This window comes from Ostrinia furnacalis, unplaced genomic scaffold (assembly GCF_004193835.3).
Source record: "Ostrinia furnacalis isolate ACB-3 unplaced genomic scaffold, ASM419383v2 OfSCF2419, whole genome shotgun sequence".
Classification (NCBI taxonomy): domain Eukaryota; kingdom Metazoa; phylum Arthropoda; class Insecta; order Lepidoptera; family Crambidae; genus Ostrinia; species Ostrinia furnacalis.
Window position 1 is genome coordinate 667,169 of NW_021132658.1, and position 16,845 is coordinate 684,013.

General features: G+C 36.0%; 1 protein-coding gene across 1 annotated transcript in view; it reads right to left on the reverse strand.

Annotated features, from left to right (window-relative positions):
* Positions 1-16,845, reverse strand: part of LOC114355556 (speract receptor) — a 52,832-nt gene that overhangs the window by 19,497 nt on the left and 16,490 nt on the right. The window contains exons 3-8 of the mRNA XM_028308471.1: positions 10,329-10,464; positions 8,399-8,514; positions 3,272-3,379; positions 2,348-2,470; positions 1,797-1,998; positions 1,453-1,530 (exon numbers count right to left, since the gene is read on the reverse strand). Coding sequence (XP_028164272.1) covers positions 1,453-1,530; positions 1,797-1,998; positions 2,348-2,470; positions 3,272-3,379; positions 8,399-8,514; positions 10,329-10,464 — 763 coding nt within the window. The remainder of the gene's footprint in view (positions 1-1,452; positions 1,531-1,796; positions 1,999-2,347; positions 2,471-3,271; positions 3,380-8,398; positions 8,515-10,328; positions 10,465-16,845) is intronic.

Genomic DNA, 16,845 nt, shown 5'->3' on the forward strand with positions numbered 1-16,845 from the left:
ACTAAAAACCGACATAAATGCCACCGCCAGTGAATAGATTTACGGTTTCACTTGCAAACAAAAACCTCTGTCAGATTTAAGGATTTATGCTCTAAATAGATAGTCTGCAGAACTCGGGGACTGCCTTGATAACCAAATACAGAAATTCGATGAAATAAAATACTCTATCTAAACTACCTACCTCTTAGTATAAATGTATTTTGGAAATCCCATTTATTGTGTCTTTAATTGACCGTTCATTTATTTTATACGATTTTGTAAACAATAGATTTATTGATTTAGAAGGTTGTTCCCATAAATAGGTTACAATGGTTTTAGTATGAAGACATCAATGTAGAGTCCCGTAATTCATAATGGACTTACTCTTAATAACAATTTTACCCAAAAGCTTATTTGTAGGTAAAATTACATTTTTTTGGAATGTTATAAAAATACACTTGCCCACGTACTGTACTTATTAGACATCGCGTTTCGTATTGATAAAATCACAACGGCCTCTAACGAACCATCTCAAATAACATCCTTATTTATTTTCAGGGACGTTTTAGCTCGTAAAATTATCTCCGTAGTAATTATCGTCTACAAAATCATAGCCGCTAAGTGAATGGCTCTACCAACCTTCAAATAAATAATAAAAATAAATTGATTCTACTTCACAGAAAAGGGCGAATTTTCGTCGGGAATAATGGAGTGTTATCCGACCAACAAAGGGGAAGACCTAGACAAATATATCAGTCTCGGCTTATGGAAATCACGCACGTAGGTGCTTACTTACACGTCTTTGGAACTCATAGTTTCTTTCGCTACAGTGATAATAATTAATCTTCATTTTATGTTAGTCGCAGAAGCTTCATATTGATAAAAGAGAAGTTTCATCAAAACGTAACAATGTTTTAGCTAAAATCCTGGATTTTTTTTCATTAAAGCGAGATAAAAAAAAACAAAATTTTTTGTGAGACCTTAATTAAAAAAAATATTTTGTCCTCGTAGTAAAATTGGAAAAGCTTTTTATAATAAGTCTTTTTTTTATAAAATTCTTCTAAAACACACAAAAGCTAGCTGACTAAAAACAAAAGAGTAGAGAGGACATTTTAAGCAAACCCGTATGAGTACAAAGGAAATGAAAGAGCTGATTCTGAAACAGACCAAGTACCTACCTGAATTGCAGACGTAATTCCCTTTGTTCTCCTGACGAAAGGTGAAGATAATGCTAAAAAATTCCATCTCTATATTAGCAAGAAACTGAGATAGATTCTTTTTGCGGCCGAGGATCGTTTCGATTTGCATAACCAAATATGCGACAAGACTACCTCTTGCCTTGTTTCACAGTAATACAGTTGAATGTTTTATTCACGAAGCCGGGATATGAAACTGGTGGTCTAAAATGACACTATTAAAAAACAAGTCACTTTATTATAACTAACAATAATGAAAGTTAAGTTGTGAACCTACCTGAGTCCAGTAACTGCATAGCATCCAAAGCCAACATGAGCCCAATGTGGTCGTGATAGTACCCCACAGTGACGTAGACTGCAAGAGAATTATTGCAACTTACAGTAATTGACATTGTACATGCAGGCATGTACAATCTTTAGGTACAATTTACTTTATCACCATTTTGCACGTTATTGAAACTGAAAACGAATAGGTATGTAAGATTGTCTATCTTGCAAGAGACACAGGGCTTTCAGTTACTGATAATAACATTACTGAAAAGCCTAAACTCTCGGTATGTGTCTGTAAGCATAGATTCTGACGAATAAATAGATTTATCCCATGAAAATGTTAAAACTTACTTCTGGTGTCCTTATAAGTCTCCCTTACGATGTCCAAAAAGGGGTTTCTGCTGAAATTTTCCCGCCTGTTCTCGTAGTAAAAAGGCTGGCGGTACTCCATGGCCGCACGCACGGAGATGTGTTTCTCTCTGGCTGCCGCCATGATGGCGAGCGCTAGGCGGGAAAAGTCGTGGTTCGGCGCTTTGAGGTAGATAAATGCCACCTGTTAAAGTTATTCGTTAGTTTAGTTATCTTTCGTTTAAGAATGAAAATTAGTTGACTCTACTACGACTTAGTAANGTTATCTTTCGTTTAAGAATGAAAATTAGTTGACTCTACTACGACTTAGTAAATAATCTTGTCATTCACATGCCAGTAAAATATTTCTGACTCTCCAAATCTACGCTAGAGATAATAAGATACAAATAAAAGAGTGTCTCTCTCTTCTTTAATCAAAAAAATCAAACCATGAATGAAATCTCAAATCATTCAAAGATAAACATTTTCTGAAAATCTCTTATTCGATCGATCAGCGGCAACATAAATGTTATGTGGTATAGTGTAATGTTTACATGCATGAAATTGAAGTGGCTGAGCACGGCGACGACGGAGCGCGAGATGTCGATGTCAGACGGGCGCGTGCGCGCGAACGTTGCGTACACGCGCTTGTTGGAGCTGGCCACGTCACGGCAGTACTGACAACAAATAGAAAGATAAATATCATGTTGTTTTCGCGAAAATTATAAGCCACTTATAATCTGAGAGTTTCGATATGTAGGTAAGTACATAATATGTAATCATTTAACATAATTAATGGTTACAATCACGTTACGTGTCAAATGAAAAATCATAAATCATGAAAAACTTAAGACAAAGCTTTTTTCATCTAAACATTGAAAAAGTGGAATAACACCATTATTTAAATCTATTCTTATACTAGGTTCAAAATTTTATTACATCCGCCTGTAAAATGATGAAATAGCTGGTGGGCGATTAAATTACTTTAGATAATTTATTGTAATAACACATCAGTTCAGACTTTGCTCTTTGATACCCCAGCTTACGTTCCTTCGTAAAGATTACACACTTTACACTAAAGATACACACTTTCTCGGAAATTCACACATTGGTCTCTAGTTGCTTTTCAAGATTTGACGGAGGAAAATTTTCAGCATTATTTTCGAGATATCAAATCTATCTATCAAAACAAAATGTAGGTGTGTCAACTAATTTTATATGTTACAGATTTTCTCTGTTTTGTTTTTTTTTTATCATTATCGTCGCTCAGCTCATTAGTGGAAAAAAATCCTTATTGCCTCTTCAAATGATTGCGGCGACAAATTCATTGTGTCTTACCTTGACTACCTGACGACTTAATGGCGTCACAACGTTAAGGGATAATAATCTTGGTATTAAAATTAACACTGGACCTAATGTTCTGAGTAATATTATGAAGTATTAAACTAATTAATAAATTATGAAGGATGGTTACTCACATAGCTGATCATGGGCAGGTTGAAGGCAGCGGCCATGCGGCCCTCGTGCACGCACGTCTCCTGCGGCCCGATGAACGCCGACACGTTGGTTGCCCACAGGGCTGCCACCTGAGAAATAAAGCTTATTTTAATCACACAAGTGTTTTTATCAACCAATAGGCCTGGGATGCGCGCCATGATAAACTTTTATCGAAGTATTTTATCGATTTAGTACGTCAAACCCATATATTTGCCGTCTAAAGTCGACGACAAGATTTGGACTTGACGCGCATTGTAGCCCGGCAGGATCTTATAAGTCATAAATTCTTCTAAGAGTCAATTTTCCAGTCTCAAAATAAGTAGAGTTTCTAGCGTGACCACGCACTTTACTGTGCCCTTGTTTTCCGAATAGGATTGAACTTACTATACTTTAAATAAGATTATTATCTCATCTCGTTCGTTTTTAGCAACAGTATATCGTAAATCGTGCAGCTAGATTTTCAGTGCGCAGTCAATACGAGAACATAGCAAGTAGGTATTGTGTACGTACGTATATAAAAAGAGTACTATTAGCATTCTATTCAACTCAAATAGAAGGTAGCCTAGTAAAATAGTACTTTATGTAGTGAGGTGATTGCTAAAGAACGTACCTATTTAATCGCCTTCCCAGGGAATTTCAATTTATTGGAGCAGATCGGATAATCCGTCAGAGGCGTCAGAGGAACAAAATTTAAACTTTGCAGTCGTCAGCTTCATTCAAAACGTTTTATAGGGTCTATACATACATATACTTTATACTTTACTCGTTTATGCCATAAATAGAATGTCAGCGGTCGCTTAAAAAATAATCCCTCTAGAGTACCTAACAAAAATTAATCGAAGTATAGAATAGTATAGATAATTAGCATTTATAAATTAAATCTACAAATTCTTTAATTCAACATAACCTGCGAAAAAAAGTAGGTCTGCTTGTATCTTTATTACCGGAAAACCGATCGATTAAACAAGTCAAGTTACTCGTTTTAATAAGGAGAGTATACAAAAAGCAAATAAACGGAAAGTTTAAAATTAGATAACTGGAGCGCGTATGTTAGAACCCGTTTATTGAGTGTTCATTTAGCTATAATTTCGCTACTGCCAAAATATACACATTAACAAAACTGCTTCGCAGTTGAGCAAGTGGAATAGTTTGTGATGTAAGATGATGTTTAGTGAATTCATTGGCAGAAACTATCAAGGTTCCTGACATTTGATTTATGATTATACTTTGTGTAATGGCTCACCCCAACCCAACCGGGGGTGATGAAAGGGTCATTATTCGAGTTCATCGCTAATATTTCTCTGATAGCGTGCCTTTGAATCTATCTGACGTAATGACTTCTGTATGTTATAGATAGCCAGCCTCAATAAAGCTTTTGATTGAGCTTTTTCCGTTACTACTATTAGGATCGCGGAAACGGCAGTCCTAAGGCGATTACTGGCGCTCGCTCTAGTACAGTGACCATCTCGATCTATCTTGAATATTTTCACAAACTTGAGTGGGTAGTTAGGTACTTTTAGCAAAATAAGAGTTTTATAGTTGGTAGGAAAATCTATAATCTAATTTGTATAGAATTGCACTTTAAATAATGAAAATTGTCGTTATTGGCTACTGAAGTCGAAACTACTTTAAAAAATGTAATAAACATTAATAGAAAAATAAAAAGTTTTAAACTGTTTTAAGCAATTCAACATGCCAATAGCTAGAAAAATGATTATGTTGATCGCCTTAGTTGTGTAAACACTTGATTCCTTTGATGTATCTTCGAAACTAACCAGGCGCAAAGCTCGACCAATTTCTCAATCGCCGACATTTGTTAACTTCCTTGGAAATACAAAGAACGCTTTGCCGCACTGAACTCCGTGGGAAGGCTGCAGCAATTTTATGGATGTCGCTTTACGAGTACTATGACAAAGTGCGATAGAGGTTTTAATACTTTTAATATAAAACACGAGACCGTTGCCCGCTAAACATCCTAACTTATGTCGTAAAAGAAAATAACCTGTTTTGTTGAAAGTTAATAGGAAAATACGGTGGAAAATTAAAATAAATTAATAACGATCATGGTGGAAACTTGGAAGTAATCTGTATCGTAAGAAGGACAATCTTCGTTTTATGTTTTCTATCAAATGGTAATTCGTTTTCCAGCTTAACCCTTTGGCAGTAAACAGCCGGGGCGTTGCTTAGTGGGCGTCTCGCTGGGCAGCGTCAGCTAGAGGGAAATGAATAAACATTATCCGTTGAAACTTTCTAACAAACATCGCAGTAAATTTTGCGTTGAAAGCAGCTTGATTTTAACAAGTCGTATACAAATAAAAACTGACGACATGAATAAAAACTAGTTCGCGATGTCTCGTGTCTCGCATCCTGATTTTTGCACATTCTACGAGACTTATTCAAATCCCTAAGGATTCACAGGAACAAGCTTCTAAAAGCGCTTCTAGAATCTAGAAGAAACCGTAAGTAAGTTAGTTTCTAAGTATCTGAAGTGATCCCGCCTGGTTTTGTTTATTTCTTCTCTCAATATTAACGCGTCATAAAAAAACAAATGCGAAACGATTCATCAAATGCCGTTTCATTTGTTGAAACGCTCTTTACCCTGAAAAATAAGCAAAAAGTTCTGTTTCACGTCGCGCCGCCTGCGTCGGACAACGACAGATGCGGGCGGTTTTTTATTCGCACTCAGTCACACCCCGTATTTCGGTTTAACGGACTAACGAAAAATACTGTAAGGGAACGAAACGTTTTACCATCAATAGCAAAAAATTTACTGTTTTAAGAATTAGATACATTAGAAGGCTCAATAAACACACTAAGTATGTTGTGTTTTAATTATTATTGATGGAAACTGCATGGGCATAAAACTTTCTTTAATACATCGTCTACGTTTATTTTTAAAATGAAATCTTCGAGTGCCGATGATCGATAGTGGTCCACTCATCAACCTCACTGTGTTCTCAATTTATAGCATGTCTGTACTTTAAGACATTTTCTCGTAGTATAAACAGCTAAAATGAAAAGTATTTCGATAAGAAAACTGAGAATTTCTGTAGAATTACCTGTGGTATTACTTATGTCGGCTAAGGCAAAAGTCAGAAATTCTTGTTAAATTCAAAGAAGGAATCAGTTTGTCCAAACTGATTCCTTCTTTAATATTAATATTAAGAATATAAAATTACATGTTGGGATGACGATACAATATAGGTAAGCAAGTAAGTACCATCGCATTAACAAAGCTTCATTTATGTTAACGTAGGCACATAAGGGGCTCCTTCATTGACCCAAATGTACTCGGTTACTTGCAAAAATGTCTTAGGAAATCTCCTCGTGTAAATATAGCCACTTAACGGTAATGATCCTTATCATTTTAACAAGCCTTTGCCTTTGTGTCCTACGTCCCTTGATTTTTACGCTTGGAAGAAAAGAGTTGTAAGTTTTTCCGAGTAATTAAACAAAATCAGTCAAAGAAATAATTTCGCTGCTTAGTACATACAAGATTTTATTCCTCTCACTTATTTCTGTCCCAATTCATCTACAGGAAAATGCTAAGCGATCTACCAATTTAGCAGCAAGATGCGCGTGCCAGCAGCGAGCATTTATACTTCTGGTATGAAAAAGGAATAATTGCATGATTAATATGTTCGACACTTAAACCGCTCGTTAACTGCTACGCAAAGTGAATGAAACTCTTGAGATATCTCATTGACTTCAGCACGTGTTGTGCATTACGATGTCAGCTATTAATAGGTCATTGCGGTTTCAAGGAGTAACGCATCGGCGGATATTTCTGGAGTGCAACCTGAACTCTTGACATATAACAGACGCATCTCTTCAGAGTTTATTTCTCTGCATGTTTACAAAATAAAATTATGATCTAACGATTTGACGGCTTCATTGCATATAATTTACACATGCCCCCTTATTACAAAAAGTTTAACTCTCGTTGATCACTCACTCATACTAGGAAATGTACCATAGGCGTTAAATATAGTAAAATGTTATTACGACGCAGACATTTTTATAGATGCCGTATGATATTTTTTTCCTTCATCGAAGATGAGTTACGAAAATAGGAAAAGGACATAACGATAACACGATATTGTGCGGATACCATTCGTAATTCTATTTCAACTTCGTGCCTTTAGTTTGGTAGTATGTACCTACTTACCTACATGTATTTCATAAAAGAACCTGAAAACCGATCGTGAAATATTTATGTTGCCACAATATTTTCCTGTGAGGCACGCCTACAAAAGGAAGTCGAAAGAAAGTTGAGTAAATTGTGAGTATTTAGCTCGTGATTTTCCTAGTTTGGGAAACTAAATTGTAGGAATTGTGAGTTCACTCCCCAAGAGCAAAGTGTCCAATTGCCCTATAGAGTTATGACCATTGTAAACTTCGGTCTATGGCTCATAAAATTTGTGCTTAGCACGCATAGCGAGTGTCTTATCTGAGTGCTGCCCGCACTAAACCGTTTATCTTGTTTGTTTGGGTTTCCAATAGGACTTTGCTAGTCGCGAATTAAGTTACGTTAACCGAGATAAAAGAAATTGCCGTGAATACAGAAAACGGTAATTTAATGCTGTTTGATTTTTGGTGGCTTCGCAACCTACTTAATAATTACGTTTCGAATAAAAATTTGAAATTGATACGAACATTCTTTAAAATTGCAACTTTTTATTTAGTTTTTCACTAATTTATCTAGCGATTTAATATTATAAGTACTATAATGCCTGTGACACCGATAACGTTGACGAGTATTATTTTTACAATCACCCTGTATTAAGTAATTAATTAACATAAGCCAAAGTTTATATGAGTAAAGTACAGTTGAACGAATCCAATCTCTGTGCAGGATCTGTAAAAGAATAATGGATGCCGAGTGAGTGGGCGTCTTGGACTTAAAGTAATCTTGCAGCCGATTGGAAAAAGTAACAGCGAAACTAGAATGAGATTTTTGACTCCCACCTTTTGTCGCCGAAATCACGAAACCTTTAAGTGGTTGTGAACGGTATTCATTTGTATTAAGAAAGAAATGTTATTTCGTGGATGAGTATTGTGCGTGGTAAGCTAGGAATATTCTTCTATTAAATTGTGGGTAAACTGACCTGTCTTATAGAGACTTCTTCCTGGCCGTAAGTCTCAGCCACTACGAAGTCCAACGAGTGGCCTAAAGGTCCCAACAATTTCTCATTTACGTCGTCCACTGCCATCGATATAGCACCTGTAACAATATTATAATTTAGTTTTTTAATGTCTTTGATAATGGCGTTTCAGTAGTGTAGTACCTTAAAGGTACTAGACCCATCGATCTCTGCCACTTCTATTAAGCTGTTGCAAGTTTGACTAAGCCTGGATTATGCCGCACTATCCTGCTCGCTCCCGTCTTCCCTAATTCCCAAGCAAACTTTCGGGAGTAAGTGTTCAAGAACTAAGTTTCGTCACTAGCGGTGGAATGTTCCGCTAATGGAAATTTTATCGACATCGCAAAGCTTTTAAGGGTTATTCAGAATGGCAAGAAGTTGCATTTTGCTTGATTGAGAGAGTTCTTTAGGATTTCCATCGTAGAGCTGGTTTGAATCAAATATTTTTTTATACTCTTAACATCAATTTGAAGTGACGATTTATTTTCTTTATGCGATTTTCTTTATGCGAAATCAAGATTTATACAAAGGGAAGCTGCGTATAGAGCTTTTTTATAGAATCAAAAATTCTTACCACTAGTAGGTACCTACATTGCGTTTGAGTTTTTTAAGTTTTTACACTTTATCCTGAATATATGCGCATATTGTAAATTTGAACATGTCACATTTCTTTGGTATTTCGGAAAAAACATAGGGAAAAAAACACAGTTGTGTATTTCTTCTTGGTATTTCTGTTCGGCCCCAATATCACATGGACTGTAAATACGGGAAAGGTCTCGTCCACACCACACATCTCTGTTTTCTCGGGTCAATGTTTGCCGACTGAGATTCATAAGGCAGAGGATAGAATCGTGCGATGAATGTTATTTACGAAAAAGAAAAAAATACTTAGATATTTCAGGCAATGAAAATACAGGTTGGAAACGATAAGTGATCTCACTCGATTATTTCTAAACTATACAAGATATCGAAAAACTGGTTACTGATCCTGAAAGTGTTTCACAAGCTCTTTTAAACGGTACCAATAATAGGTTACAGAATAAACTGGAACTATCCCAAAATTCAATGTTTCCAGCTTCCATACTAAATGTATGCCGACGACACATTATTAGGAGTGTAATTTATTTTTTGTTAAATAATAAACTTCATAAGTCGGTTAAATAAACTCGTAACTTGCATCTTATTTAAAATTATTTGTGAAAAACATTAGTTTTAGGCTTTACTTGCTATAAAATTATCAAGAGATGAGTGCCATGACTGTGATAGTACTAAATGTATGGAAGACGGAAACATTGAATTTTAGGATAGATCCAGTTTATTCTGTAACTTGATATTGATACCGTTGGATAGAGCTCGTGAAGCACTTTTAGGATCAGTAACCAGTTTTACGATATCTTGTATAGTATTTAAAATTATGTACTTTTACCAAATGTATGGACGCTGGAAACATTGAATTTTCAGATAGTTCCAGTTAATTCAGAAACCTATTATTAGCACCGTTTTAAAGAGCTCGTGAAGCACTTTCAGGATCAGTAACCAGTATTTCGATATCTTGTATAGTTTAGAAATAATCGAGTGAGATCACTTATCGTTTCCACCCTGTATATATAGCAAATCATGAAATGATGATGGAGCCAATAGAGCTTAGGTACATGTTGGTACTTTTTATTTCAAATTTTAAGTACCTACTTAGTAGGTAAAATTATCATTATTGGAATTTGTTAGTCTTCTTTACTTGGCCCTTTCCCATTTTATTTGAGGTCGGCCCTCCGTATCCTTCGTCTCCACTCCAGGCGGCTCAATCCTGGGTCGTGCTCACTTGGGCCTCTTTGAGGTGGATTTTATAATAGCTTCTTATTTATTAATATCTAGGCCTGATGGAGAAAGAACTTGCCTGATATGACTCTTCCCGGTCGTGGGTAGCTGTAGTCGCCAGGCCTGCGCTGGGAGCCGGTGATGTAGCCCAAAGTGAACTTTTCCCCGAGAGAACTGTTTGCAACTAACATCAGCACACTCCACCATATCTGGCACTGAAACAAAGTATTATTTTATAACCCTCATGTCTAATGATGAATTTGATCGTAGATAGGTACTCGTACCTATATGTAATGGGAACGAATGTGGTTATTATTAGGTTAATTTGTAGGTATTTCTCTTTACAAATATATGTATGACTAGCAGCCGCCCACGACTTCGTACGCGTGAATCCCATTTTACCCCCTTAAGAGTGGAGTTTCGTAAAATCCTTTCTTAGCGGATGCCTACGTCATAACATCTACCTGCATGCCAAATTTCATCCCGTCCCACTGGACGGGATGAAATTTGGGCTGTGCGTTAATAGATCACTATGTCAGTCAGTCAGTCAGCCAGTCAGTCATTCAGTCAGTCAGTCAGTCAGTCAGTCAGTCAGTCAGTCACCTTAGTTATATAAATTTAGATTTAGAAGGTAGGTTTATTTTATTCTGATCTTAGCAGTTCAGTGTTTCTAAAGTAGCGATACCTACAGTTTGAGTCAAGAAGATGTCATTTTAATACAAACTAGCGGCCGCCCGCGACTTCGTACGCGTGGATCCCGTTTTACCCCCTTCATATATCTTACGCGGTTTAGATTTTTTCATACAAATGTTTTTTCCCGCTCACTCCCGTTCCCGTTGGAATTTCGCAATATCCTGTTGTAACTAAGCTTTAAATTTACTAAGGGACCTGCATGCCAAATTTTGAAGCGTCTAACTTAAGCGGTTTAGATTTTTCATACAAAAGGATTTTCCCGGTAATTCCTGTTCCTGTGGGAATTTCGGGAATTCCTTTCTTAGTGCACCTCTACGGTACCTAAGCTACGTCCCTTATAAAGTTCAAGTGCCTACGTTTAGGCGTTTAGGCTGTGCGTGGGTATGTCAGTGAGTCAGTCATATAAAAGGAATTTCCCGCTAATTCCAGTTCCCGTGGGAATTTTGCAATATCCTGTTGTAACTAAGCTTTAAGTTTACTAAGGTACCTGCATGCCAAATTTTAAGCGTCTAACTTACGCGGTTTAGATTTTTTCATACAAATGTTTTTTCCCGCTAACTCCCGTTCCCGTGAGAATTTTGCAATATCCTGTTGTAACTAAGCTTTAAATTTACTAAGGTACCTGCATGCCAAATTTCAAGCGTCTATCTTACGTGGCTTACATTTTTTCATACAAATGTTTTTTTATCGCTAATTCCCGTTCCCGTAAGAATTTTGCAATATCCTGTTATGACTAAGCTTTAAGTTTACGAAGGTACCTGCTTGCCAAATTTCAAGCGTCTAACTTAAGCGGTTTAGATTTTTCATACAAAAGGATTTTCCCGCTAATGCCCGTTCCCGTGGGAATTCCTAAGTATTCTATAACCTGCCCAGGAGTATGAAGAATAATTGTACTAAGTTTCGTTAAAATTCGTCGAGTAGTTTTTGTTTCTATAAGGAACATACAGACAGACAGACAGACAGACAGACAGACAAAAATTTTACTGATTGCATTTTTGGCATCAGTATCGATCACTAATCACCCCCTGATAGTTATTTTGAAAATATATTTCATGTACAGAATTGACCTCTCTACAGATTTATTATAAGTATAGATGAGTAGGTAGGTCTGTAACTTCTAATACACAATCTTTTGCTGTCTGTTTCTGATACACATGATATTTAACAAGTGCGCACGTGTGGCCAACATTTTTCCAATATTGTCCGCTCGTAAAGCGCCGTGGAGTGTGGATAGGCGGCTTTTAAACACACGCCGCTTTGCTCTTATTCCCGACACGAATTATGGAAGCACCCATAAACGCTATGTACCGAAATTGTAACAGCAACACAAAAACTTGGCAGCCACGATACCGAAGATTTATTAGTTCCACCACGCCTTTGACATCCAATAAGCCCACAAATCATTTTCTGATTTTTGTTACCGATAAACAAACATAAGTTTACTCGGAGATATGGACTACAAAAGTAAAAGTGTAATAAATAACATGCTTAAAAGCTTTTTCCCTTTCTGGGTAGTTGTTTGAAGTCATCATTTCTGCAAGCTGATTACAATATTGCCATAAATGAAAGAGTAACATTTGCCGTATTGCATAAGTGTGCGATTTTGTTTTTTCGATTTGCATCTCCTTGTATTTCATCATAATTTTTGAGCACGAGCTCACGTGCACACTTGATAAGATTACTTTGAACATTTACGCAATGGTACAAGTAAGGTGTAATGTCGAATGCGATCGCCGAAACTCGTCTGGCGCGACAGGTTCGGGCGCGGAGCAACGCGCGGTCTGCGCGCGCGCTTGTGAAAGTTGCCATCTGTAAATTGTTAAACACATATCATGTGTTTTGTGTATCATGTGACCATGGATACTGGTTTAACTGCAAGGGGATATGCACACTAATCTCTGTCAATAGTCTTAGCTTGGATTCGTTTCTGTTTATTTAGTTTGTTACAACTACTTTACACGTTCTCAGCACATTGCTAATGCCAGTAATAACTCACAGAAAGTCCGCGGCCACAAGTTGAAATTAAAAAAAATCTACGGAAAAGTTTTTCTTGCTAGAAATTCAATTTAAAGATAATTTTCTATGTTGAGGAAATCCGCTGTAAAAAGTGATTCACAAACTCGAAATGGCACGCATCTAGTAGACGAGAGGGCGAGTTTTGTACAATGTTGTTAAAAATAGCACCGGTGTGATATTTGTGGGACTATGACCGGGTTAAGTCGAGTGTCACAAATAGGGTGCGTGTTTCAAATGCACTACACTAAAAGAACTCTCATCATTAATAAACACTTAATGATAAGTAGGTAATACTGATTTTCTCATTTTGTTAAAAGCACGGCGCGATGCCTTAAATACTTTTAGATTAGTTACCTAGGTAACTTCAGAATTCAAATGATTGAAATATAAATAACAACAGATACATACCTAAGCTTGCAGTTCCAAGCTTCAAGTATGCAAGTGGGTGTGAGCGATTACCTACTAAGTACCTATTTTATAAGATATTTCAGTTATAAAAGAAAAAAATAAATTAAAAACATTTCTAGTATTTTTGATGTACCTAGTGGTTTTTGTAAAATGTAATACAGTACAGTAATATTTAAAGGTAAAACAAGATACTAAATTGTCCCTAGATGCACACAATAAAATCGAGACATGAAACATAAATAAACATAAAACCTAATAAGGGAAATGTAAATTATATTGCTCATGTTTATTCCCTTGTCAATGTCTCACGATTGAAGCGATATCGCCGATGGTTGAACGTTTCATTAGTTTGAAACAAATGAGAAACTAATTATTCGCTGCGATAAGGAGGGCCCTCTGCTTCCGACCCTCTCGTATTTGCATAACAGTTGGTGAAATAATAACATCGAAGGCCGAACTTTAACCGACTCGTGTTATCTCTAGCCGTCGATGAAACATGGTTTCATTAATTACCCTTTTAGGTAAACCAACCTACAATGTTCCAATACTTCTGTCGACTGAAAATATCAATCATACGTTTATAAAAACACGAAATGGGCTTTATGTTATTATGACTGTAATAAGTATTATGTTTTGGAATATTGCACATGTCTTCTAAACTGTTTTAAACCATGCTTTTAGAACAAGAAATTTCGTTATGCTGGTCAACCTAGCAGTCGGAGAGTCCTCCGCCCCTTTTAAGTTAAAGAAGATGTAGAGCCTTTATGACCACGCATAGCGTTTGTCGTGTTGTTTGTAATTACATGGTTACCACAGTGTTATTATAGGTACTCGTGTACAGTGGTTTAACATCTATTGTTCTCGAGCATAGGTACCTACATACTCGTATTTTAACATAATTTCTACAAGGGATGTCGAGTGGCAGACGAATCAGTGGATGCAGTACAGATTCAACATTTTCCTATTTGATGCTCATATAAGTAAATATAATATCTCTTTATTAGTGATCCAAACACTCTGGATATTATAACCAGCGTTTTAACCACCATAAAAAGCTTGCTCTTGTTCGGACGTTAATGAAACAAAAAATTGATCACATTTATTAAAAACCAAAGCAACTCGATGGTCAGCATTTTGCCGATTTCAATCTCTTCCGACGCTCTTCGTTAATTCTGTAAAAAGTTGGTGAGAAGTTGTTCGAGTAATGATGACGCACCAGGAGTCAGTTCCAGTAATTGATTGTCAGATTACGAAATCTGTATTCTGTCATTCGCAAATTGCTGCGACACAGATTTTAATCTTGCGAACCTTGCATTTTGGTGAGTTGCTGTTGAATTAATAAATTATTACCAGGAATTATAATGGTTCATTCATAAATACTTACGAATGTCATTTACTACTTACGAACGATATTAATTTCAGTTTTTCAATCATTAAGGAATAAGTAACGGGTACATTATTGTGGCTTGTGGTTTCAATTACATGCTTACAACGTTTTGATAGCCTATTTAGAAGTGTATCTGTCTATAATAAACATTTGTGGCTTCACATGTTAATAACCGGAAACTAGCAGTCTTTATTTATCAGTTATCAGATCCGAAACTTTATCGGCATGCAGTGTAACTGGTCTAGTTTCTTATTTTTTGCGAACATCTGTCTCTAACATTGAAGGTGTGATATCATTCTCAAATGATTAACTACAGTGATTGGAAACACGTAAGCTTACAGTAATTAATCATGTTTCGTAACGTTAAGTTCATAGTAATTTTGGTAATATTCCTACATACGATAGATTGATCATTAACCCTCGCCTCCGGGCTTTGAGGGCCATGAATTTAATTCGCAATCAATTGATTGTTCAAGTTTAGTGACTCAGACCTGAGCTACGCTGTAAATTAATGGCAAATAACGCTATCTTGATTTATGTTAGTGAACCATGTTAATACTAAACGAATCAGTCGCTAATTAAACTTATCCAGTCATTGTTTTTACTGTTTGAATGTCCAGCACATAGGTGATAGGAATCTCAGAATAGTAAAGTAAATTTGAAAAATAAATTATAAATTGTATCGAAAGGAAAATCTCTACTAGGTAGGTACTTATTATTAATTCGCGTCATAGTTCGGACGTAAGGACGGTTTTCCTTCTACATAAGTTTTGTAAGTCAATACGGTGTGAGTCACGATAAAGTGCACATATGAATTAAAATCGACAAAAAAGAGGTTAATTTTTTTTTGAGATTAAAATAAAAAAATTATAGAATTTTTTTTCTTCCAATTACTTATTGTAAAGAAAACTTAATAAATTTTAAACTAAGAGGTATATCCTGATAAAAAAAACAGTAATAATGCTAAATAACAGGCCATACTAATTAAATACATAAAATATCCAGAAAATGCCAACAAAAAAAATGTAGTCTGCACTATATTTATCTCTAACAATAAATTCGAATTGTTATTAATATAAAAATCAAATCTAGTTTTTAGTACTGATTAGAAAATATGGCAACAAAGTGCTTGACAATGTTTGTTTGTATCTCGAAGGGATAAGTATCCGTAATGTAATTTTCCGATACAAGCGAAGAGGTCGATAAGAGCTGCCGCGATAATGCAGCGTCGCTCGGCCCGGCATTGACACAGTTGCGCGTCATCGGCTAGCAGCGCGGGCGCACGCCACTCCAAACAACATTGCCATTGTCATGTCTAGTTGTTTCAATAGTTCAACACACTGATTATGGTAATTGAAATGATTGTAAGTGCAACACCAGATGCATAAGCCTTTACTTACCTATATTACCTACCTACGTTCGAAGTTTGAGGCACAATTTGAGGGTAGAAATCCATTTTGCGCATTGTAAAATATTCATGTTTTATAGGTAGCCAAGATACTTTTCTTAGTTTAATCTTATTAAATGTAATATGATATTCAGATAATGGAGTGAAAAATAATGATTTGATTTGAACTCTACCTTTTCGACGAAATACGATGAAAGTAAGCAACAAATAAATTATTCAATAAAAAATAATTGGAGTGACTCTTGAACTGCTCTACTTTTGAACTTTTTCGTCATCTTTATGATTGGTAAAGTTTATTATTATTAAGTTCTACTTCGTAAGAAGTTCGATGCGAAAACAAAAGGTTCTTCGAATAATGGAATGGAAGTTCCATGAAATAATTTGGTTCCTCGAGGTTGTTAAAGAAAGCAGTTACTATATACCGCAACTAATCTATTAAGCGGAAAAAAGAATTTAACCAAGAGGTAGAACACGCTAAACGCTCTCTTAAAGGCGAAAATGTTCTTCACTCTACATAACAATAAGCCAAAACATTGAGGCTGAGTTGCACCACCAAACTTTGACCGTAACTATAACGATAACCGGTGTTTTTTGTATAGTTTGACATATTTTTGACGTTTGTCAAAGTTAAAGTTAAGGTTCGGACAAACCAACGCGTGCAGCGATGGCGATGGCGATGGCGAC